The following is a 24,700-nucleotide window of genomic DNA, read 5'->3' as shown; positions in this document are numbered from 1 at the left end:
CTCCATTACCTTAAGTGAGACTGTGGGAGCCCGTCCTGGTCTGGAGCTGGACACCCTGAGAAGGATGTTAGACCACTGCGAGCTGGAGTGTCTGCATGCAGGAACCTCAGCGTCTCCGGTCAGTGTGTCGGCCGGGAAGTCTCGATCTCCTCTAGCTATCTTAGCATAGGTCTCCCCAGCGGTCCTACCTTGCTGTATTTCTGTGTCGGCCTAAGGATCACATTGGGCATGAACTTTATACATATATTTTATACAGGAGATGGCAGTTCTGCTGTGCTTCCAATAACCTTATTCATAATGTATGAGATTTCGAATGAGGGAAAACCCGCGTTCTGAATGCAGTGTAATATCTAGGTAAAAGGTGAGTCCCTGTAAACTGTGACAAGTGTAATGTAGGGAGAAAATATAGGTGAAGGGTAACAGGTTTACTGAATCCTATATTATAGTACCTATATGGAATACAACAGTGAAATTCCAACAATCGTAATTTGAGCCTTGTAAGAATAGTGCTATTATTTGGACTAACCCTTATGTTTCAAAACTCCACACGTTTTTCCAGTTTAAACACTACCCATACTGTGATCTGCTGGGATACATATGCAGGGTGCAGCTACTTGGTCTTGTGAGGGGCAGCATTCTTTCATCATGCTGAGCATTAGCTGCCTGATATCTGCTCTAAAGAAGTAAGTAAAGAAGCACATGGTTCAGTCCCAGCATGTGGAATGTTGACAAGGCAAAGCTCTATTTTTGACAGTCATGCCAGTGTTCAATGCCAATCTCCTTGTGAGGAATACACTTCATTTCTTCCAAATGCATATTTGAAGTGTGCAGTATTACATATTCACTTAAAAAATACAGATCTTATGCCACCAAAATCCAAAACGATGCTGCCGGGCTCAGTTAGTATAAGCAGTAGACACTCCCCTAACATCTTCCTGGCCTCCTAACAGCCAGAGTAAACAGGTCTGAGGGTCAAAAAATGTAATATGCTTGTGAGAAATTGGGGTCTTTAGTTGGCAGAGGTATGTACCTTTGTCCAAGTAGGGATCCTTCTTCCTAGTCAGGGTAAGGGGGTTACATTCCTTAAATAACCCCTGCTCACCCCCTTGGTAGCCTGGCACGAGCAGTCAGGCTTATCTCAGAGACATTGTGTAAAACAGTTGCACATAACCAACAGTCATACAGTGAAAGCACTACAAAAGGACACCACATCAGTTTAGAAAAATATCCAATATTTTATATATCCAAAACAAGACCAAAACGACAAAAATCCAACAAAGAGTAAAGAATAACTTTAAAAATGCAGTTCATTGAAGTCGGTAGCTCTGCCGGTTCTAGAGTGATACTGAAAACAACAGAATCCAATAGTTCCTGCTGACCAGGTCAAAGTGGGTCAGTGGTAGGGTCAACAGACTTGTAAACAGTTCTTTTTTCCTTGCGGCCAATGCGTGCGGATATGGAAAACGTCGCTGTTGCAAAGCATTGTAGTGTGCTGTGCGGTGTCTCCAGGTCGCGGTGCAGTCAGCGGCTTGGTGACAGTTGTCCAGTGGTGTCGGTGAGACCAGGGCTGTGTTGCCAAGCGGGGCGGTGCAGACAGATTGCGGTGCAGGTGACAGAGCTGGTTGAAGAGCAGCGACGGCGTCGGTGAGACCAGGGCAGCGAGGTGAAACAAGGCGGTGTAGAGTGCGGTGCCCACAGGTCACGGTGCAAGCAGCCGCTCGGTGGCGACGTTGTTGGTCGTCATGGTCTGTGAGACCAGAGTTGTGGTGCGAGATGCGGCGGTGCCCTCTACAGGGCCTTCAGTATACAGAGCCAACGACGAAGTTGGTCACAGAGTCGGCTGCTGTTTTCCTCTGCGGTAACTGAAACCCACGGTTCCAGAGATGGTGCTCAGAGGTGAGTGAAGTCTTTGCTGTCCCTGAGAATTCGTGAACAGGAGGTAAGCTTGGTTACAAGTCCTTGGAGATACTCAGCAACAAGTTAGAGAAAGTTTATTCCAATGTTTTCACTGCCCAAGGCAGAAGCAGCAACTGCAGGCCAACCCACCACAGCAACAACAAAGCAAAGGGGCAGTACTCCTCCTGGCAGCTCTTCCAGCTCTTCTTCTTGGCAGGTCCTTGCTTCCACGAATTCTCTGAAGTCTTTTATTTACCTGAGACTGTCAAGAGGAAGCAAGCTTCACTTCAAGCTCTTAGAGAACACTCTAAAAGTAGGATGATGAAAGCACAATCTAGTCCTTTCCCCGCCCAAGAGAGAAGCAGCAAGCAGCTGGCCAACACAGCAGAGCATGCAGCCAAGTGGCAGTTCCTCCTGACAGATGTTCCAGCTCTTCTTCCTGGCAGGTTCCTTAGTTCAGCAGTAATCCAAAGTTCTGGGGTCAGGGCCCAATATTTATGCTCAGTTTCTCTTTGTTCTTTTGGGCCGAGAGTGTCTGTACTCAGCCCATACCAGTTCTGTCCTCTATGCTCCAGCTTCCCGGCAGGAGGTGGTGACAGCATTGTGCAAGGGAGACAGGGCCTATTCAGGTGCAAGGTAAATCTCCTCCCACCACTCTGAATGCAGCCCAGGCATATTCAGCCCAGTCCTGACTCATTAAGGAAAGGCAGGATACATCAACCCACACCCAGTGGCTGTCTGAGAGAATGCACATCTCCAGCCCCCGTCACTCCAAAGCCAGACAGTCAATCCCTAAACCAGCAGAGACACACAAGATGTCTAAGCAAGAAAATGCCCACTTTCTAAAAGTAGTATTTTCAAACACACAATATAAAAATGATCTTAACTAAAAGATGCATTTTTATATTCTGAGTTGAGGCATTCTAAACTTGAGCTTTCCATCTTGTCCCAATGGGAAGTTATACTTGTAAGATGTTAGAAAGTATTCCCCATTATATCCTATGGGACAGACGGCCTTTGAATAGTGAAACACGAAATACTCTGTATTTCACTATCAGGACAGGTCACACACAGCAGTGCATGTCCTACCTTTAACATACACAGTACCCTGCCCACAGGGTACCCTACGGCCTACCTTAGGGGTAGCTTATATGTAAGAAAAGGGACAACTAGGGTCTGGCAAGTGGGTGCGCTTGCCAGGCCGACGTGGCAGTTACAACTGCGTGCAGACACTGCAGTGGCAGGTCTGAGACAGCTTTAAAAGGCTGCTTGTGTGGGTGGCACAATCAGTGCTGCAGGCCCACTATCAGCATTTGATTTACAGGCCCTGGGCACACAGTGCACTGTACTAGGGACTTAGTAGTATATCAAATAAGCCAATTATAGAAACACCAATCCATAATAACAATTTACACAGAGAGCATATGCACTTTAGCACTGAATAGCAGTGGTAAATTTCCGAGAGTCCAAAAAACAACAGAAATAGAGTCAAAAACAGGAGGTCAAAAAATGCTCAATAATGCAAGTCTACTGGACTGAGGATCACCACAACCTACCCACTTCAGAACACCACACGACCCCAAGTCCCAAACATGAAATTCATCTGCAGGGTCTACAGCAAGGACAATGGGCATCTGTCATCGAGGGGTTTGGGGCAGTCTGTGAGGGGATTCTTCATTGCACTTGAAAATACTATATTTCTGTCATAAATGATACCTCTTACCTGTGACAAATTCTTTATGCTCATATATTCTGCTTGAGTTTCGTTTTCTTTCACAGGCATCTGGCTGCGCAGATATTTGCATCTACAAAATGAAGCGTTTAATAGGTCATGTAGCCACACAAGCATGGACCTTAAGAATTACACTTGGCATCACCTTAGTGTCCCTTTAGAAGACACTAAAAGGTGTGACCACACACAAAGGAGTAAGTTAAACTAAAGATATATAATATATGCTTTGGTCTGCTCATTTGGACAGCATGTGAGTGCAACAACATGTTCTGGAGCTTTAGAATGACGAGGAATTACCCCAATCCCTATATCCTGGCTTGTTGTGCTCAGAACAAACATCTTTCTTACTTCACCTAGACAGGATTTCTCCAGCATGGAATATTCTATCATGTATTACCTGGGACTAGGGAGTCCCTGTAAGAAGAATGTGTGGCTTCTTAGATTCTGAGTCACATTCCTGCTGATCGGTACTATGCATGGCCCACAGTGTGCCTGTTCCTGTCGTGTGTTGGATTCTTCCTCAAGCTCCTGCTCTGGTACACACCACTCCTATATCTCACTCATGCTGTGAGCCACATTAGCTTGTGACAATGACGACCTGCATCAAGAAAACAGGTGATTGCCTGTTGTGCCAAAGGGATCCAGTGTTGCCTGGCACAGACATATCCAATAAAGATGGCACTGCGGGTGGCAGGCTGATGTGAGACCTATATGCCAATGTGCTTCACACCTTTGCCACCTCATGATGCATCTGCAACTAATGGTGTTATGTGGAAGCTGTGGATTGTGCAACTGAACAACGTCCTCACTGCATTGAAAATCATGGGTGATAATGTGAAATACTGAAATCTGTTATGGTACATTGGTGTGATATACATAAAAACCATACTTCATAATGGCAGTCACAGTGGGCAACATTTATTTTAGATGACAAATAATACATTGCCTATGGACACTGGTGCTCATTATACACAACATTTAATCCTCTCAATGATATGGCTAACCAAGCTTAAAATGAAAGAGGCCAAAGCTTGCTGAAAACCTGTCAGAAAGTAAGAAGAGAAGAGGATCCCAGAAAATTCTCAGAGGAAGAAGCTGTGGAAGGAGAAACGGTGCACATCACTTGGTTGATGTGGACTGATCTCACCCCATATTGAAATATGCTCCCAAAATAGTAAGTGAAGATTCAATGTATGGGCCTGGCCTCCTTGAGCTGATTAGTATTTACATTCATTATGTTGGCGGCTGAACAATTCAGGGCGCGTGGCTAAGGCCTGAACTGCAAACACCAAGGCACAGATTTAGGACCCTGGTGGCTGCCAACCTCTTCTGCTGAATGGAGTATTCACATACAAAGTAGAGCATAGTTAGACAAGGATGTCAGCAGAAATATGTGTCAGACAGACCAGCTGGACCAGCTGGTGACCAGCTAGACTCGCTCCGTGTCGGTCGCTCCTCCTCGCTCCCTGCCTCCCTCCCTTACCTGCACCCCTCCTGCAGATTGGAGATTTCTTTACCCATTGTTGCGCCTGACAGTACGTTATATTGTACTTGTGATTTTAAGACAATGGCGCTGCATTGCTTTTAAATTATTTGAGCCTCATCTTTGTGTTCGTATCCTAAGTTTCACTTTCTGTCCTTCCATTTTGTTGTGCTCGTGGCCCGTCTCCTCCCCGCTCCCGCCTCCCAGCTGCCCCTCCCACCCACTAGTAGAGTAACCTCGCTCCCCCTGTGCTCCTTGTGACCAGCTGGACTCGCTCCGTGTCGGTCGCTCCTCCTCACTCCCTGCCTCCCTCCCTTACCTGCACCCCTCCTGCAGATTGGAGATTGCTTTACCCATTGTTGCGCCTGACATCGCCTGCAGCCCCAGCGCCTCGACGCTGACATGATTCAAAAGGGGGTGGTGATGAACAGAGTATCTGAATTAAGCAGAACACTCCTACCCAGTCAAAAGATCAGGGCTTGATCCATCACCGTTTTTTAGCTCACTGCACCATCCCAGTTCAGAACCTGGCTACATGCAAATTAGTCTGACCCTGGCCCAGTGCATCATGGGAACAGGGCAGACCAAACTACCAAGCCAATTCTTTACTGGAAAGGAAACAAGCTTCCGGGGACCGGTTTCTGGCATTACAGCCGTCTTCGGCCCGGCTTGCTTGAATCCTGATGGTGCAGTGAGCAAGGGACTCACATCTGAGCATACCCTTCCACACTTGTGGTGGCCAAAACGATTCAAAAGGGGGTTGTGATGAACAGAGTATCTGAATTAAGCAGAACACACCTACCCAGTCAAAAGATCAGGGCTTGATCCATCACCGTTTTTTAGCTCACTGCACCATCCCAGTTCAGAACCTGGCTACATGCAAATTAGTCTGACCCTGGCCCAGTGCATCATGGGAACAGGGCAGACCAAACTACCAAGCCAATTCTTTACTGTAAAGGAAACAAGCTTCCGGGGACCGGTTTCTGGCATTACAGCCGTCTTCGGCCCGGCTTGCTTGAATCCTGATGGTGCAGTGAGCAAGGGACTCACATCTGAGCATACCCTTCCACACTTGTGGTGGCCAAAACGATTCAAAAGGGGGTGGTGATGAACAGAGTATCTGAATTAAGCAGAACACTCCTACCCAGTCAAAAGATCAGGGCTTGATCCATCACCGTTTTTTAGCTCACTGCACCATCCCAGTTCAGAACCTGGCTACATGCAAATTAGTCTGACCCTGGCCCAGTGCATCATGGGAACAGGGCAGACCAAACTACCAAGCCAATTCTTTACTGGAAAGGAAACAAGCTTCCGGGGACCGGTTTCTGGCATTACAGCCGTCTTCGGCCCGGCTTGCTTGAATCCTGATGGTGCAGTGAGCAAGGGACTCACATCTGAGCATACCCTTCCACACTTGTGGTGGCCAAAACGATTCAAAAGGGGGTGGTGATGAACAGAGTATCTGAATTAAGCAGAACACTCCTACCCAGTCAAAAGATCAGGGCTTGATCCATCACCGTTTTTTAGCTCACTGCACCATCCCAGTTCAGAACCTGGCTACATGCAAATTAGTCTGACCCTGGCCCAGTGCATCATGGGAACAGGGCAGACCAAACTACCAAGCCAATTCTTTACTGGAAAGGAAACAAGCTTCCGGGGACCGGTTTCTGGCATTACAGCCGTCTTCGGCCCGGCTTGCTTGAATCCTGATGGTGCAGTGAGCAAGGGACTCACATCTGAGCATACCCTTCCACACTTGTGGTGGCCAAAACAATTCAAAAGGGGGTGGTGATGAACAGAGTATCTGAATTAAGCAGAACACTCCTACCCAGTCAAAAGATCAGGGCTTGATCCACCACCGTTTTTTAGCTCACTGCACCATCCCAGTTCAGAACCTGGCTACATGCAAATTAGTCTGACCCTGGCCCAGTGCATCATGGGAACAGGGCAGACCAAACTACCAAGCCAATTCTTTACTGGAAAGGAAACAAGCTTCCGGGGACCGGTTTCTGGCATTACAGCCGTCTTCGGCCCGGCTTGCTTGAATCCTGATGGTGCAGTGAGCAAGGGACTCACATCTGAGCATACCCTTCCACACTTGTGGTGGCCAAAACGATTCAAAAGGGGGTGGTGATGAACAGAGTATCTGAATTACGTAGAACACTCCTACCTAGTCAAAAGATCAGGGCTTGATCCATCACCGTTTTTTAGCTCACTGCACCATCCCAGTTCAGAACCTGGCTACATGCAAATTAGTCTGACCCTGGCCCAGTGCATCATGGGAACAGGGCAGACCAAACTACCAAGCCAATTCTTTACTGGAAAGGAAACAAGCTTCCGGGGACCGGTTTCTGGCATTACAGCCGTCTTCGGCCCGGCTTGCTTGAATCCTGATGGTGCAGTGAGCAAGGGACTCACATCTGAGCATACCCTTCCACACTTGTGGTGGCCAAAACAATTCAAAAGGGGGTGGTGATGAACAGAGTATCTGAATTAAGCAGAACACTCCTACCCAGTCAAAAGATCAGGGCTTGATCCATCACCGTTTTTTAGCTCACTGCACCATCCCAGTTCAGAACCTGGCTACATGCAAATTAGTCTGACCCTGGCCCAGTGCATCATGGGAACAGGGCAGACCAAACTACCAAGCCAATTCTTTACTGGAAAGGAAACAAGCTTCCGGGGACCGGTTTCTGGCATTACAGCCGTCTTCGGCCCGGCTTGCTTGAATCCTGATGGTGCAGTGAGCAAGGGACTCACATCTGAGCATACCCTTCCACACTTGTGGTGGCCAAAACGATTCAAAAGGGGGTGGTGATGAACAGAGTATCTGAATTAAGCAGAACACTCCTACCCAGTCAAAAGATCAGGGCTTGATCCATCACCGTTTTTTAGCTCACTGCACCATCCCAGTTCAGAACCTGGCTACATGCAAATTAGTCTGACCCTGGCCCAGTGCATCATGGGAACAGGGCAGACCAAACTACCAAGCCAATTCTTTACTGGAAAGGAAACAAGCTTCTGGGGACCGGTTTCTGGCATTACAGCCGTCTTCGGCCCGGCTTGCTTGAATCCTGATGGTGCAGTGAGCAAGGGACTCACATCTGAGCATACCCTTCCACACTTGTGGTGGCCAAAACGATTCAAAAGGGGGTGGTGATGAACAGAGTATCTGAATTAAGCAGAACACTCCTACCCAGTCAAAAGATCAGGGCTTGATCCATCACCGTTTTTTAGCTCACTGCACCATCCCAGTTCAGAACCTGGCTACATGCAAATTAGTCTGACCCTGGCCCAGTGCATCATGGGAACAGGGCAGACCAAACTACCAAGCCAATTCTTTACTGGAAAGGAAACAAGCTTCCGGGGCACATCACTTGGTTGATGTGGACTGATCTCACCCCATATTGAAATATGCTCCCAAAATAGTAAGTGAAGATTCAATGTATGGGCCTGGCCTCCTTGAGCTGATTAGTATTTACATTCATTATGTTGGCGGCTGAACAATTCAGGGCGCGTGGCTAAGGCCCAACTGCAAACACCAAGGCACAGATTTAGGACCCTGGTGGCTGCCAACCTCTTCTGCTGAATGGAGTATTCACATACAAAGTAGAGCATAGTTAGACAAGGATGTCAGCAGAAATATGTGTCAGACAGACCAGCTGGACCAGCTGGTGACCAGCTAGACTCGCTCCGTGTCGGTCGCTCCTCCTCGCTCCCTGCCTCCCTCCCTTACCTGCACCCCTCCTGCATATTGGAGATTGCTTTACCCATTGTTGCGCCTGACAGTACGTTATATTGTACTTGTGATTTTAAGACAATGGCGCTGCATTGCTTTTAAATTATTTGAGCCTCATCTTTGTGTTCGTATCCTAAGTTTCACTTTCTGTCCTTCCATTTTGTTGTGCTCGTGGCCCGTCTCCTCCCCGCTCCCGCCTCCCAGCTGCCCCTCCCACCCACTAGTAGAGTAACCTCGCTCCCCCTGTGCTCCTTGTGACCAGCTGGACTCGCTCCGTGTCGGTCGCTCCTCCTCACTCCCTGCCTCCCTCCCTTACCTGCACCCCTCCTGCAGATTGGAGATTGCTTTACCCATTGTTGCGCCTGACATCGCCTGCAGCCCCAGCGCCTCGACGCTGACATGATTCAAAAGGGGGTGGTGATGAACAGAGTATCCGAATTAAGCAGAACACTCCTACCCAGTCAAAAGATCAGGGCTTGATCCATCACCGTTTTTTAGCTCACTGCACCATCCCAGTTCAGAACCTGGCTACATGCAAATTAGTCTGACCCTGGCCCAGTGCATCATGGGAACAGGGCAGACCAAACTACCAAGCCAATTCTTTACTGGAAAGGAAACAAGCTTCCGGGGACCGGTTTCTGGCATTACAGCCGTCTTCGGCCCGGCTTGCTTGAATCCTGATGGTGCAGTGAGCAAGGGACTCACATCTGAGCATACCCTTCCACACTTGTGGTGGCCAAAACAATTCAAAAGGGGGTGGTGATGAACAGAGTATCTGAATTAAGCAGAACACTCCTACCCAGTCAAAAGATCAGGGCTTGATCCATCACCGTTTTTTAGCTCACTGCACCATCCCAGTTCAGAACCTGGCTACATGCAAATTAGTCTGACCCTGGCCCAGTGCATCATGGGAACAGGGCAGACCAAACTACCAAGCCAATTCTTTACTGGAAAGGAAACAAGCTTCCGGGGACCGGTTTCTGGCATTACAGCCGTCTTCGGCCCGGCTTGCTTGAATCCTGATGGTGCAGTGAGCAAGGGACTCACATCTGAGCATACCCTTCCACACTTGTGGTGGCCAAAACGATTAAAAAGGGGGTGGTGATGAACAGAGTATCTGAATTAAGCAGAACACTCCTACCCAGTCAAAAGATCAGGGCTTGATCCATCACCGTTTTTTAGCTCACTGCACCATCCCAGTTCAGAACCTGGCTACATGCAAATTAGTCTGACCCTGGCCCAGTGCATCATGGGAACAGGGCAGACCAAACTACCAAGCCAATTCTTTACTGGAAAGGAAACAAGCTTCTGGGTACCGGTTTCTGGCATTACAGCCGTCTTCGGCCCGGCTTGCTTGAATCCTGATGGTGCAGTGAGCAAGGGACTCACATCTGAGCATACCCTTCCACACTTGTGGTGGCCAAAACGATTCAAAAGGGGGTGGTGATGAACAGAGTATCTGAATTAAGCAGAACACTCCTACCCAGTCAAAAGATCAGGGCTTGATCCATCACCGTTTTTTAGCTCACTGCACCATCCCAGTTCAGAACCTGGCTACATGCAAATTAGTCTGACCCTGGCCCAGTGCATCATGGGAACAGGGCAGACCAAACTACCAAGCCAATTCTTTACTGGAAAGGAAACAAGCTTCCGGGGCACATCACTTGGTTTATGTGGACTGATCTCACCCCATATTGAAATATGCTCCCAAAATAGTAAGTGAAGATTCAATGTATGGGCCTGGCCTCCTTGAGCTGATTAGTATTTACATTCATTATGTTGGCGGCTGAACAATTCAGGGCGCGTGGCTAAGGCCTGAACTGCAAACACCAAGGCACAGATTTAGGACCCTGGTGGCTGCCAACCTCTTCTGCTGAATGGAGTATTCACATACAAAGTAGAGCATAGTTAGACAAGGATGTCAGCAGAAATATGTGTCAGACAGACCAGCTGGACCAGCTGGTGACCAGCTGGACTCGCTCCGTGTCGGTCGCTCCTCCTCGCTCCCTGCCTCCCTCCCTTACCTGCACCCCTCCTGCAGATTGGAGATTGCTTTACCCATTGTTGCGCCTGACAGTACGTTATATTGTACTTGTGATTTTAAGACAATTGCGCTGCATTGCTTTTAAATTATTTGAGCCTCATCTTTGTGTTCGTATCCTAAGTTTCACTTTCTGTCCTTCCATTTTGTTGTTCTCGTGGCCCGTGTCTCCTCCCCGCTCCCGCCTCCCAGCTGCCCCTCCCACCCACTAGTAGAGTAACCTCGCTCCCCTTGTGCTCCTTGTGACCAGCTGGACTCGCTCCGTGTCGGTCGCTCCTCCTCACTCCCTGCCTCCCTCCCTTACCTGCACCCCTCCTGCAGATTGGAGATTGCTTTACCCATTGTTGCGCCTGACATCGCCTGCAGCCCCAGCGCCTCGACGCTGACATAGCGCCCATTGCCTGCCTGTGTGAGAGCACCTCGACGGTGACACAGCGCCTGGTATCGTTATATTGTACTTGTGATTTTAAGACAATTGCGCTGCATTGCTTTTAAATTATTAGAGCCTCATCTTTGTGTTCGTATCCTAAGTTTCACTTTCTGTCCTTCCATTTTGTTGTGCTAGTGGCCCGTGTCTCCTCCCCGCTCCCGCCTCCCAGCTGCCCCTCCCACCCACTAGTAGAGTAAACTCGCTCCCCCTGTGCTCCTTGTGACCAGCTGGACTCGCTCCGTGTCGGTCGCTCCTCCTCGCTCCCTGCCTCCCTCCCTTAACTGCACCCCTCCTGCAGATTGGAGATTGCTTTACCCATTGTTGCGCCTGACATCGCCTGCAGCCCCAGCGCCTCGACGCTGACATAGCGCCCATTGCCTGCCTGTGTGAGAGCGCCTCGACGGTGACACAGCGCCTGGTGTCGTTATATTGTACTTGTGATTTTAAGACAATTGCGCTGCATTGCTTTTAAATTATTTGAGCCTCATCTTTGTGTTCGTATCCTAAGTTTCACTTTCTGTCCTTCCATTTTGTTGTGCTCGTGGCCCGTGTCTCCTCCCCGCTCCCGCCTCCCAGCTGCCCCTCCCACGCTCCGCCCCCCCTCCACTCTCCATTTAAGACAGATGTACCAACGCGCAGCGGTCGCGCCGAAGGTGCGCCGAAGGTAAGCCCGTCTACGCCCGTCCGTGCCTGGACCGCGCCCAGCGCCAGACCCCCTGTCCCCCACAAACCGCACTCCTCCCGCATAACGTATGACGCCTCCACCCTCTTAGCCCTTAACCCCGGACGCACACCACAATGCTACGAAGCTGCCCCAGGACGTACCCACGGTCCCTTCGCCTGCAACTCCTGCAAGTTCGCCTGCATCAAGACCCACACAAATCCACGAGCCCCAAACACAGCTCCGACTCTAACCACCTGAAATGCATCCTGCTAAACACCCGCTCGATCCACAAACACGCCACAGAACTCTGGGACCTACTCGACACTGCGTCACCGGACATCGCCTTCCTTACAGAAACCTAGATGAACGCATCATCAGCACCCGACATCGCCATAGCCATCCCGGACGCGTACAAGATCATCCGAAAAGACCGTACCAACCAAACAGGAGGAGGCATCGCCATCGTTCATAAGAACACCATCAAAATCACGACCAGCTTCGACGACTACCTTGCAACCGCCGAACACCTCCACTTCTAGATCCACACCGACCCCAGGACCACACTTAGAGGCACCCTCATCTACAGACCACCAGGAACCCGTAAACAATTCTGCGAAGACATCACTGACTTCATCAGCCCACATGCCCTCCCCTCCGAGAACTACATTCTACTGGGAGACTTCAACTTCCACCTGGAAAAGAAAAAAGACTGCAACACCACCACCCTTCTGGACAACCTGGCCAATCTCGGACTCAAACAACTTGTTGACACCCCCACCCACTTAGCCGGGCACACGCTCAACCCTATCTTCACCTCCAGCAAACACATCTCCTTCAATCATACCACAGCTCTCCATTGGACGGACCACAGCTGCGTTCACTTCAGCTACAAAACTACCACAACTCACAACCCCCCACAACCTATTCCTCGAAGAAACTGGAACAAAATCACCACCGACCAACTCATCTCATCGCTCAACCAAAACCCTAGAGCCCTCTCATCAGACCCAAACGAAGCTGCCACCAAACTCAAACAATGGATCACTCACAGCGCTGACGAATTAGCAGCCCTAAAAAACCACCAGATCAAACAAGATAGCAAAAAGGCCACCTGGTTCAACTATGACCTTAAGAATTCCAAGAAACTATGCCGTACTCTCGAAAAAACATGGAGAAAAAACCCAACCACTGACAACCTGACCACCTTCAAGGCAGCCACCCGCAAACACCACCAATTGATCCGATCCACCAAGAAATCAGCTCTCAAGGATCGACTCGACAACAACGCCCACAACAGAAAGGAACTATTCAACATCGTCAAAGAATTTACCAACCCCACCGCAGCCTCAAACGACATTACTCCCTCCCAAGACCTCTGCGACTCGCTATCCTCTTTCTTCTACAACAAAATCGCCGACATACATAACAGCTTCGAGAACAGTTCGAAAGAACAGCCCACCCCACCCACTTCCAAAACCAACATTAACGCCTGGAACACAATCACCACTGAAGACACCATCCGCCTAATGAACTCCATCCATTTAGGTTCGTCAACCGACCCCTGTCCCCACCACATCTTCAACAAAGCAGACTCCATCATCGCACCCCATCTCCGTGATGTCATCAACTGCTCCTTCAACTCCGCTACCTTCCCAGAAAGCTGAAAACATGCCGAACTCACTGCCCTCCTGAAGAAGCCCACAGCTGACCCCTCTGAACTTAAGAACTACCGCCCCATTTCCCTCCTCCCTTTCCCTGCCAAAGTCATTGAGAAAGCCGCCAATAGCCAGCTCGCCGCCTTCCTTGAATCCAACAACTCCCTCGACCCCTCACAGTCCGGCTTTCGAGCCAAACACAGCACCGAAACCGCCCTCATTGCAGCGACAGATGACATCCGAACGCTACTGGACAACGGAAAAACAGCTGCCCTCATCCTACTCGACCTCTCCGCCGCCTTCGACACAGTCTGTCACAACACCCTCATACAACGCCTCAGCAACGTCGGAATACAAGAAAAAGCCTTGGACTGGATCATCTCGTTCCTCGCCGGGAGAACCCAGAGAGTCCGACTCCCCCCTTTCAAATCAGAGGCCACCGAAGTCATCTGCGGAGTCCCACAAGGATCATCACTCAGTCCCACCCTCTTCAACGTTTACATGAGTCCCCTCGCATCCATCGCGCGACAACACAACCTCAACATCATCTCCTACGCTGACGACACCCAGCTGATCCTTTCCCTCACCAAAGACCCTAACACCGCCAAAACCAATCTTCATGAAGGCATGAAAGAAGTAGCTGAATGGATGAAAAACAGTCGCCTAAAACTTAACTCAGACAAAACGGAAGTTCTCATCCTAGGATCCTCACCCTCTGCCTGGGACGACTCTTGGTGGCCAGCGGCCCTGGGCACAGCACCCATACCCACAGACCACGCACGCAACCTGGGCTTCATCCTAGACTCCTCCCTCTCGATGACCAGACAAGTTAACGCCGTCTCATCCTCTTGCTTCAACATACTCCGTATGCTCAACAAAATCTTCCGTTGGATCCCCACCGAAACAAGAAAGACGATCACCCACGCACTAGTCACTAGCCGACTAGATTATGGAAACACCCTTTACGCCGGAATCACAGCTAAATTACAGAAAAAACTCCAACGCATCCAAAATGCATCGGCCAGACTCATATTGGACATCCCCCGCCAAGCTCACATTACCGGCCACCTGAAAGACCTCCACTGGCTTCCCGTCAACAAGAGAATAACGTTCCGTCTCCTCACCCACGCTCACAAGGCCCTCTACAAACTAGGACCCGAATGCCTCAACACACGACTGTCCTTCTACACACCCACCCGCAAACTAAGATCCTCCAACCAAGCGCTTGCCGCAATTCCGGGCATCCACAGATCCACCATGGGAGGAAGATCTTTCTCCTACCTGGCGGCCAAGACCTGGAACTCTCTCCCCACTCACCTCCGGCTCACACAGAACCACATTTCCTTCAGAAAGGAACTTAAAACCTGGCTATTCGATAAATAATGCACCCCCTCCCTCAAGCGCCTTGAGACCCTATGGGTGAGTAGTGCGCTATAAAAAAAATTTGAACTTGAACTTGAACTTGAACAGACAAGACCACCCACCCTGCTGCACTGCCAAACAAGGAAGCACCTGAAACTGACAAATTACTCTCATTATCAATGTCTGTGTGGTCGAAAACACCTTGGAAGACCTCTTACCTCGATTTCTTTATGAGTGCAATAAGGTGTGGCCAAACATTGATCTGTTGCAAGTGGTTCTACAACACTGCTGTATCCCATTTCAGGTGAGGATGTAGAATTACAATAAAAAGAAGAGATGTGTCTGTTTTGCTGACGTTAATGGTTTGTTGTAATAATTCGTACACAAGCTCACTTTAGGTAAACTAGGCCTCAGAAGCCACCTTTTACTGTGACATTTCGTTGTACCACATGATTAGACTTGAAATGTATTTCTCACTAGAATAAAAGATCACATGTGCCTTGCTGAGAAAGATGAAGACTTTCACAGACAGTTCGGAATATAGTTTACTCACTTAGGGTCAAACCTAGCTGCCCCAGAGAGAATCATATTAGGTAACATTTTCTGTTCCATGTTTAGATGATTGCTTGGGAGAAACTCCATGTAGTGTATTATGCAAAACCAGTTGAATGTATTCCATTACAAATGTGTTTCTTTTGCTTACTTTTAATTGGCCCAGAAGCTGTGAACCATGTACTACTGTACTGAATGTATGAACTCCTTTGTTTAGAGTCCTATAAAAGAGTGTGATTTTTTGATATAGTGAGCAGAGCCACCACCATTCACTTTAGAAGTTAAATCTGTGCCTGAATTCAGTCTCATTTTATGCTCTGCGTTTTGATGAATGGTACCTTACTGAGTTCTTGATTGATTCTATACGTTGACTGAGCCTTGCACTCTGATTTATTGACCAATCAATTTTATTATATTCACTTCTGTTTATCAAAAAGACTTTTTTTTTTTTTTTTAATATGTTTATTGCGGAAACGTAGAAGACATAGTCAGATATAACCACTCGTAGGCACTGAGAGGTGAAGTTAACCACAGGCAACATTCAGGATAGTACACACATCCCGGAGGTCGGGCGGCGTAAAGTCGGAAAATGCCACACAGAGAATCATAATCGTTTGCTTACAGTACACGTGCATCTCTAGTATCCGCTGTTTTTCAGGTATTCCCCCTCCTACGTCCTCCATGGAGCCCTACTCCCATCCTTCTGTATAGATACATTTTCCAATAAAAACACAGTCTAACACAGAACAACCCCCCCATACGTGGCATCAGTAATAGAGTACGTGCAAAAGTCAGGTTATCTACTCAAGGCCCGATAAGGTGCAGACATCACAGTTAGAAGCAATCCTCCGGGAATCAAGACAAATCACAGGGTTATACAATAGGGAACATTAGTGCGCGCCCAGCAGGGCATTACTCCGAAACAGGTCCCTCCATCTTGCCTCCCGCTACATCCTCCTTGGACCCAGACCCCTCAGGGGTGAACAATTCGGCACTAGTGGCATCCGAGTTATCATCAGGTAACCCCTCAGCACACATCATCCTCCAAGCTAGTAAGTCTTCCTGAAGCCTTTCGTCACGGCGCGTGCACTGCATGTGTGTTTCCTCAGCCAAGGACCACTCTCTAACATCCCTAAGCCACAGGGATACCTCGTGGGCCCTCTGCCCCATACAAGTAATAGCCACGCGCCGCCTTGCCAACACCAGTAAGAACTGTAGAAACTTGTAGGACAAATTCCTCTTTTTGGGTTTGGGTATCAGGGCCAAGAGACAATGGAGCAGATCTAGGGCAATCCGGAGGCTCGTAACAAGGCAAATATGTGCCACCACCTCACTCCAAAAGCTACCGACCTGCGGGCACTCCCAAGCCAGATGGAAGAATCAAGCTCTCTCCGCCCCACACCTAGGGCAGTCGTCCCGCCTATCTGCCGAGATGCAATTCAGGGAGACTGGGGTCATGTACGTGCGACGCACAAAATTAAAGTGGATCAACTTGAACCGTGCATTACACGAGACTTTCCGGGTCAGCAGCCCAATACGTTTGCGCTGTCCCAGCTCCAGAGCCATCCCCAGGTCCGCCTCCCAGGCCGCCCAGGACGGCGCGATCGGCGGGGCCGAATCCCGTCGCATGGCTGAGTACAATAAAGAGATCAGCCGCTTGCCTCTACCACAGGAAAGGAGGATGTTGAGGGTGTGTGTCAGCGGAGGCGCCTCCGGGAACTGGGGCAAGGTCGTCCTTGCCACCTCCTGGAGTCCCCTGTAGTGCAGGTACTGTCCCCTGCTCAGGTCAAAGGCTTCCGTGGTACGCTCAAAAGTCACGAAGGAGTCATCCGGATAGAGGTCTGCCAGAGTCTCACACCCGCCGTCCCGCCATTCCCGGAAGGACACATTCTCCTCCATTCACAGCACCGGGGCCAAGATCCACACCGGCAGCTCCCTATGAAAGGGGGCCCGCCGCAAAACCTTCTCCACAAACCGCTGCCAGACTCCCGCCGCTTGGCGCACCACATAGGGCAGGGCCTCATCCGCCCCCGTCCCTGCATCAAAGCCACTCGCAAAGCCTTCTCGTCCGCTCTGCCCACCAGTAGCAGCAGCTCCCAGTTATCGGCATCCGCGAACCACCTCGCGGCTGGCAGGAGCTGTGCTGCGTAATAATAGAGTTATATTTAAGCTGGGTGACCCAATATACCCTTGCGAGCTTGGGCTAGAATTCGATATAGTAGATTGCCAACAAGGGAATTTATTTGATAATACCTAAGTAACAGGCAGTTAATCGATCTCAATTGTCAAAACTTGGGACCAACTTAATTCAATTAAAACCTGTTGTTAATCTAATTTGTCACTTCAAATTTTGGCACAGTGGTAAAAACTCACAGAAGAAAAGCTACACGGGAAATAGATTTTATAAAGATATCACTTTATGTAAAGTTTTCATCATTAAGGGTACAATTAAGAAAAAAAACCCCAATGAAAATAGATAGATGACAGCGAATGAAAGCGGGATCCCGTGAGACTACGCCACGCCGGATGAAGTTTTGCTTTGCATTGAAACATTTACTGGTGACGCGGACTAAGCACGCTATATCGATCTTGTTTTCGTGTCCAAGCCTCAACATAAGAAGGATATTTAGAAATCAAAGTCCCACACGAACCACGTGGTTGGTGACGATCAAGTGGATACACAGGGGGTCATAATTCTCAAAAGATTGAAGGCCCTGAAGATGGCCTTAAGGATTTTACAATTATAAGGCCGAAACGTCGACTTACTTGTCCACATCTTTCTACTCAGATTTATTCTGTACAGCGATATCTTTGTGTATAGCCAGCAAGATTCGCTGTCATCTATCTATAAAGAGTGGAATACAAAGCAAGTGGATTTTAAGAACAATTAATCTACTTCTTGTCCATTTGTATACTGTTGATTTATTTTCATTGTTTTTTTAAAAAAAAATTGTGCCCTTAATGATGAAAAATTTACATAAAGTGATATCTTTATAAAATCTATTTCCCGTGTAGCTTTTCTTCTGTGAGTATTTACCACTGTGCCAAAATTTGAAGTGATAAATTAGATTAACAACAGGTTTTAATTGAATTAAGTTGGCGCGTAATAATAGAGGTCAAACCTCGGGGCCTCCAGGCCTCCCTCCTCCCAACTCCGGACCACAGTATGCAGAGCAACTCTACTATGTCCGCCCGCCCAGAGTAGAGATGTGAGCAGCGAATTGAGCGTGCAAAATATTCGCGGGGGGAGCGGGCATAGGGTATTTTGCAGGACGTACAACATTCTAGGCAACATCACCATCTTAGCAACCGCTAACCGCCCCATAAGGGAGAGAGGAAGCGTATTCCAGAAGGACACAGACTGGTGCAGAGAGCGGAGCACCCGTTCAGCGTTGTGGTCCAGCAGGTGTTCGTCCGACGAAGCCACCTGAATGCCCAGATACCGGAAGGCCTCTAGCTCCCATCTCAGCCCCAGGCACGGGAGGCTCACGCCCTGATCGGGAGCACATCCCGCCAGCAGGAAAATCAAGGACTTCCCAGGGTTAATGCGCAGCCTGGAGGTCGTGCCAAAGCGGTCCAGCAACCGCAGCAAAGCGGGGAGCGAGTCGCTTGGGGAGGTCAAATAGAACAGAGCGTTGTCTGCATAGAGGGAGATCACGTTCACGGTATCGCGCACCCTAATGCCCCATTGTGCCATCTCAGCTCGAATGGAGACCGCCAAGGGTTCTATTGCCAGGGCAAATAGGAGCGGCGACAGGGGGCACCCCTGACGAGTGCCCCTCCCCAAGGACCACTCCTCGGAGCGGGCCGAACCAAGCCGAACTCTAGCCCGGGGCGCCCCGTAGAGCACTCGGATCCAATTGCAGAACACTGGCCCCAGCCCTGCCATCTGGAGCACCTCCAAGAGATACCCCCAGCTGACCGTGTCAAAGGCCTTAGCCAGGTCTATTGACACCAGGATGTGGGTATCCCCGCTCCCACACACCTCGTGGAGGATATGGTTCAGACGCCGCAGGTTTATCGCAGTGTTACGACCAGGGATAAACCCACACTGGTCTTGATGGACCAAGTGTGCCATGTGTGGGGCCAGGCGAGTGGCCAACAGTCTGGTAAGGATCTTTACGTCTGTATTGATCAGATTATCAAAAATACTTAACATAAAACCATTAAGGTTAAGACTTCATTGGCTATCATTCTTGTAGGACAAAATGTGTTCTACATTATTATTTGACATTGCTACCTTTAACTTCCTAATTTGAACGAGTCCAAAGGGAAGCACCAAAGTCTATCTAGGGGCTACATCGCTCCCGAATCACCCCGCTGCACTTTGTAAAATGTTTGGATGGGTTTTGCACACTGTCAAATCAGTTGGGATTCATTGAGTGCCGTGGCAAGTCTGGTGTGGCACAAAAAGTGCAAACCTCAGTGACTAAACACACCGTCAGCGAGGCAAAGGCAGTTGAAGTACAGCGCTATGAAGGGATTTACATATCTTAGGTTGGAGGATTGCATTTAAAAGAGTTTCTCGTCCTTTTCCATGTTCTCTTGTAGTGGGGGTATCTAGTGTTGTCTATTTCCTGAGGCAATGGAATTTGTTTATTTTTTCTCCTGATAGAGTGCAATTGGGCACTTTTAATTTGTAGGGGTGCATAAAAATCATGAGCAGTTCGCACCTGCATTTCATTTTTTGTTGTGTTACCGTGAGGTTGCTAGAAATGTATTGTTATAACATGGAAATGATGTAGTGTTAAAGTCGCAGTTGCATAAACGTGAACAAATTAATGTTGCAGAAAAATTTGTGTTTGATTGATAACAGTGACGCATAGAATTTGTAAACGCCACTAACAATTATTGACATATTTGATGTGCTCATGTAACGTGATGATTTAGAAATGCTTTGTGAAGTGTTCATTTATATGTAATTTTATGAGGCTTGTATGCCATTTTCTTACTTTGGGCGATTTATGTAGGCCTGGAAATGCTTTTTGCCCTGGATGCTCTCTTAAGTGGGTTGAATGTGTAGCTTGAATTTCATGTGCATGATGGATTTTGTTTTTTCTCAGGTTCTGTTGAAGGTGGAGAATTCATCATTGTTAGTTAGAATAACGCTTTTGTTTTAGGAGTTAGGCTCCGGGAGGAGAAGATACAATGTGCGTGAGGAAAGCTGATAAGAGGAGACAGTATTCTTTGTCACTGGAGAAGGCCTGGGAATCAAGGTCCTCGAGCCAGGAGTGGGGAGTCTCGAAACTAAATGAAAATTCATCTATGAGAAGATTTCCAGTGGGATGAGTCGATCAGGAGACCCAAATGGGCCTATTATGTGATTTTGGTGTTCAAATTAGGGACAGTGCCCGGGGGGCTGAGTCAGGAGAAGAGGGGAGACCCGAGGAGAAGGAGCATCTTAGAGCGAGCTCTTTAGCTTGTGCTACCTGACCCATACAAAGTGAGTGAGTGAGTCTTCACGCGCTGACCCCTTTTCTTTAACTTGCCTGGGGAAATGCTAAGTAGGGATGTCACATTAGAGATAGTGTTGGGATAGACAAATACTTGTTACTTACAAACCTCTGATGAAGTCTGATCCAGACGTGGGGGCTCTTATTGCCTGCGATCCAGTTTTCGAGTTTGTCATTCTGTTTATGCTGAAGTGAGCGAACTTTGCTCAAAGGTTTGATTTTGTATTAGTTCCAATGTATCTTTACAACTTCATCTTGAGGTGTCTGTATGTCCAACTATTTTGGCCTTGTAATAAATAGACTAAACGTGGAACCTTGAGTCTGATTCTACGGAGTCATGAGTTATTGGGTTCTCAAATTGCTGCATAAATTGTTGTTGTGACGTATCTCTTCCCTCTACATTGCCAATCAGGGCCAATGATCCATCCACCAGAGTATTTCAGAAGTAATTTGTAGTGTGGACATCACCCATCTGATGGTTTCCTACTGGAGTGAGGAAGAGAGTGGTCTAGAACGTGGGGAAAAATTTGTCATAGAGCCCAAAGAGCCCCAAAGATTGAGAGCCCAAAAGGTCGAGAGCGGAGAACGATGGAACATGCTGGAAACTGATGGAGAATGATGGTCTGGGTGGAACAACAGTTCACAGTGGTGTGAGTATGAATAGGGATGTCTGTGTTAGATTGTGGTGATTTGATTAAGTGATGTCTTGCAGAGTTGGGTTGAGAGTCGAGTGAATGTGGTTTTGGGCTGTACGGGCGCATTCCATGTGATATGATTTGATGATTTTGATGTCAGGCTTGACGAGTAGCCTAAGAACCTGTGATAAAGATTTGAGGTGTAGAAGACACAGAGTGCTGTAATTGTCTGACCAGTGATTGTGGGAGTCGTGAAGCGCTATCGACTACCCAATGGAGATAGGGAACATGTGTGATTGAGCCTGTTAGAATCATGTAGGATGCTAGTGCACAAGGGCGGACCACAGCGCTTCGGGTGGCCAAAGCAGGTCGTGGGTCACTGTGTGTAAGTGATTGAGAGAGTGGATCCTATCAGTTTATTCATATGACTGTTGTTTGTGGGCAGACGGTCTGATATGTAGCTGCCCGGTCGTTTGGTGGACAGGCAGTTACTAGAGGTGAGGCAGACAATTACTTGAGACTGTCCAGTCATTTAGTGGAAAGACCGTTACTAGATTCTATTAGTGAAGTGTGAGAATGTGCAGAAAGAGGTTGTAAAGGAGGGTGAACTATTGTGTGAGGAGGAAGAGTGACGTAGAAGTGTGCCGCGCTGCAATAGTTAGGTTGATGTAATGCCGCGTTGGGATTGGTGGATTGTCATCAGGAAGTTGAAATGAAAATATCTGTGGGGAAAAATAATTTGATTCCATTATGTGATGCTTTAGGGTGTTACGTGACCTTTGTTGGGGAGGTAGAAGAGTAGTGACTCAAGTGGGCAAGGAAGCACTACCCGAGAATTCACCAGCATACTATATGGCCACAAATGTAGGACCAACACTAAACACCACAGAGAGATATAGGGTCAAAGGGATATTTAAAGACCTGCCCAGATTCTCATCCCCTTTTACTGCATTACAAATAACCTAAAGAAACGGGGGTCTAAAGTCAACAGTTTCGTCAACTAGCTTCAACTCCTAAAACCAGTGAGTCGGAACACAAGTCACATAAAAGCCCAAAGAGGAAGAAGCAAAGAAAATAGAGAGCCAAAATAGAGTGATCAATGGTTAGATCCAAAGGCAGCTTGACCGGGGACTGGATCTCACCTCACCTGGACCTAGCTCAGGAAAAAAGGAGGCCCCGCTCTGTAAGGTGAAGCAAAGGGAAACCATACAATAAAGTAAACAGGTGTACACATTGTCTAACCTTATCCTACCTATTCTAGCAACCATATTATAGTCCACCCAGTCAAGCTGGGCGAGCATATATAATGATTTTGAATGATTAGTAGTATAATTTGATAAAACAATTTAATAGGAGAGCTAACCTGGAGTAATGATGATTTTTGTCTTTTTAGATGCCATCTGCATTCTTTGATGCGGAGGATCAGTAACAAGTAGGTTGTATTTAATCCAACCTCTTAGAATGTGTGTGTTTTCACTACTTATAGTTTTTATTCATAATTGATTTTTTCACTTTAATCGTGAGTATATAATAATCGGTCTGCAGTAGCAAAGTTTAAGACCAGAGGCCCTGAAGAAAGCCGAGGGGACTTTGTTCCCTAGGGGCTGAAACATGTTGGCCTGAGTCTTGCAGTTATTTATTGAAACTGCCCCTTGCACTGTTCTGGTTTTAATCAGGAGATGAGTCGATATCTATAACAAAATATCTTGCTTTTTCGCCTCATTATCCTATTTTAATCATCACATTTTGTGTTTTGCACTGCACTTAATTCCTTTGTGATCTCGAATTTAGAAACATATTATATGTTTCTTTTTCCAAGTGATTTTGGGGTTGATCCAATCAAGCTACTTTCCTTTTGTGGGGTAGAGAGTCTCTATGATCAAGAGACACACCATGCTGAGAGGTGGATGACCAAATGAGAAGATTGATCACCACGAGAAATTGATGGGAATCCTACTAGCTGCCTTTGGATCTAACCATTGATCACTCTATTTTTGCTCTCCATTTTCTTTGCTTCTTCCTCTTTGGGCTTTTATGTGACTTGTGTTCCTACTCACTGGTTTTAGGAGTTGAAGCTAGTTGAGGAAACTGTTGACTTTAGACCCTCGTTTCTTTAGGTTATTTGTGTAGCACAAATGTAGGATTCCATACCATAGTTTGGCTTTAAAATTGGCATAAGATTACTGAGAAAGAGGGAGATTTGGCTTTTCCATGTTATGGTTCATTTAGATTAGATATGCTGCACCAGTTGAGGGGAGTGATGGCTTCATTGCAACCTCCACCTAGACCAACACAGTTTGAGGCATTAGATGCATGGATGAGAGCGTCACAAGTAAAGATCTGAGGGCGAAGTATGTAAAAGACGATGAAGGCGTTTCAAGATGCATAATGAGATGCACAGTTGAAGAGATGGAGAGTAGACACCATCGGGAGAGAGGCTATTTCCGTTATTAGTGAAAACAGGAGACGCTCAGAAAAGAAAGGGAGAAGATGATAGTGACACCGATGACAGCTTGTTAGATAGGTTGCTATCAGAGTGTACTCCACCATATAACCGTAGTGGGAAAGATTTCAACAGGAATGGAAGGAAATAGGATACCCGCATCGAGAGATACAGAGATGAATGGAGTTAATGCTGCTACACGGTTACCGGTTACCGGAAGCCCTTATGGTAACTGCCGCCATTGGACCTATTATGTCAGGGTATGGTCCAAATCAAGGGGAGAGTAGTGACCAGTCACAGTCGGGAATAGGAGAAGGGGTGAGTTCCGGAGGAAATGGACGACAACCGGGAATTGTCCATTTTTGATACCTGTAGAAGCTAGTACTCCATTGCAAGCTACTGCAGATTCTTATAGTGGGCGGATTGGGTCTAGTGCAGTAAGATCAGTGTCGCCGGTGGACTCACGTTCCGATCCGAGGATGTGGGAAGCTCCAGTTAGGGGTCCCACTGGAAGGGTACCAGGAGGAGGAAGTGATCAAGGTGTCTTGGGGAGTCAAAATGTTCAGAGGAACATAGCAGAGGGAAATCCTTGTAGGAATGAGAGCAGCGAAAGTG

General features: G+C 47.9%; 1 protein-coding gene across 1 annotated transcript in view; it reads right to left on the bottom strand.

Annotated features, from left to right (window-relative positions):
• LOC144818171 (baculoviral IAP repeat-containing protein 1-like) overlaps positions 1-24,700 on the bottom strand; it is an 863,533-nt gene that overhangs the window by 262,633 nt on the left and 576,200 nt on the right. The window contains exon 8 of the mRNA XM_078675293.1: positions 3,620-3,701. Coding sequence (XP_078531419.1) covers positions 3,620-3,701 — 82 coding nt within the window. The remainder of the gene's footprint in view (positions 1-3,619; positions 3,702-24,700) is intronic.

This window comes from Lissotriton helveticus, chromosome 2_1 (assembly GCF_964261635.1).
Source record: "Lissotriton helveticus chromosome 2_1, aLisHel1.1, whole genome shotgun sequence".
Taxonomy (NCBI): domain Eukaryota; kingdom Metazoa; phylum Chordata; class Amphibia; order Caudata; family Salamandridae; genus Lissotriton; species Lissotriton helveticus.
Note: the sequence above shows the minus strand (reverse complement) of the source record. Positions and strands in the feature narration are given on the sequence as shown.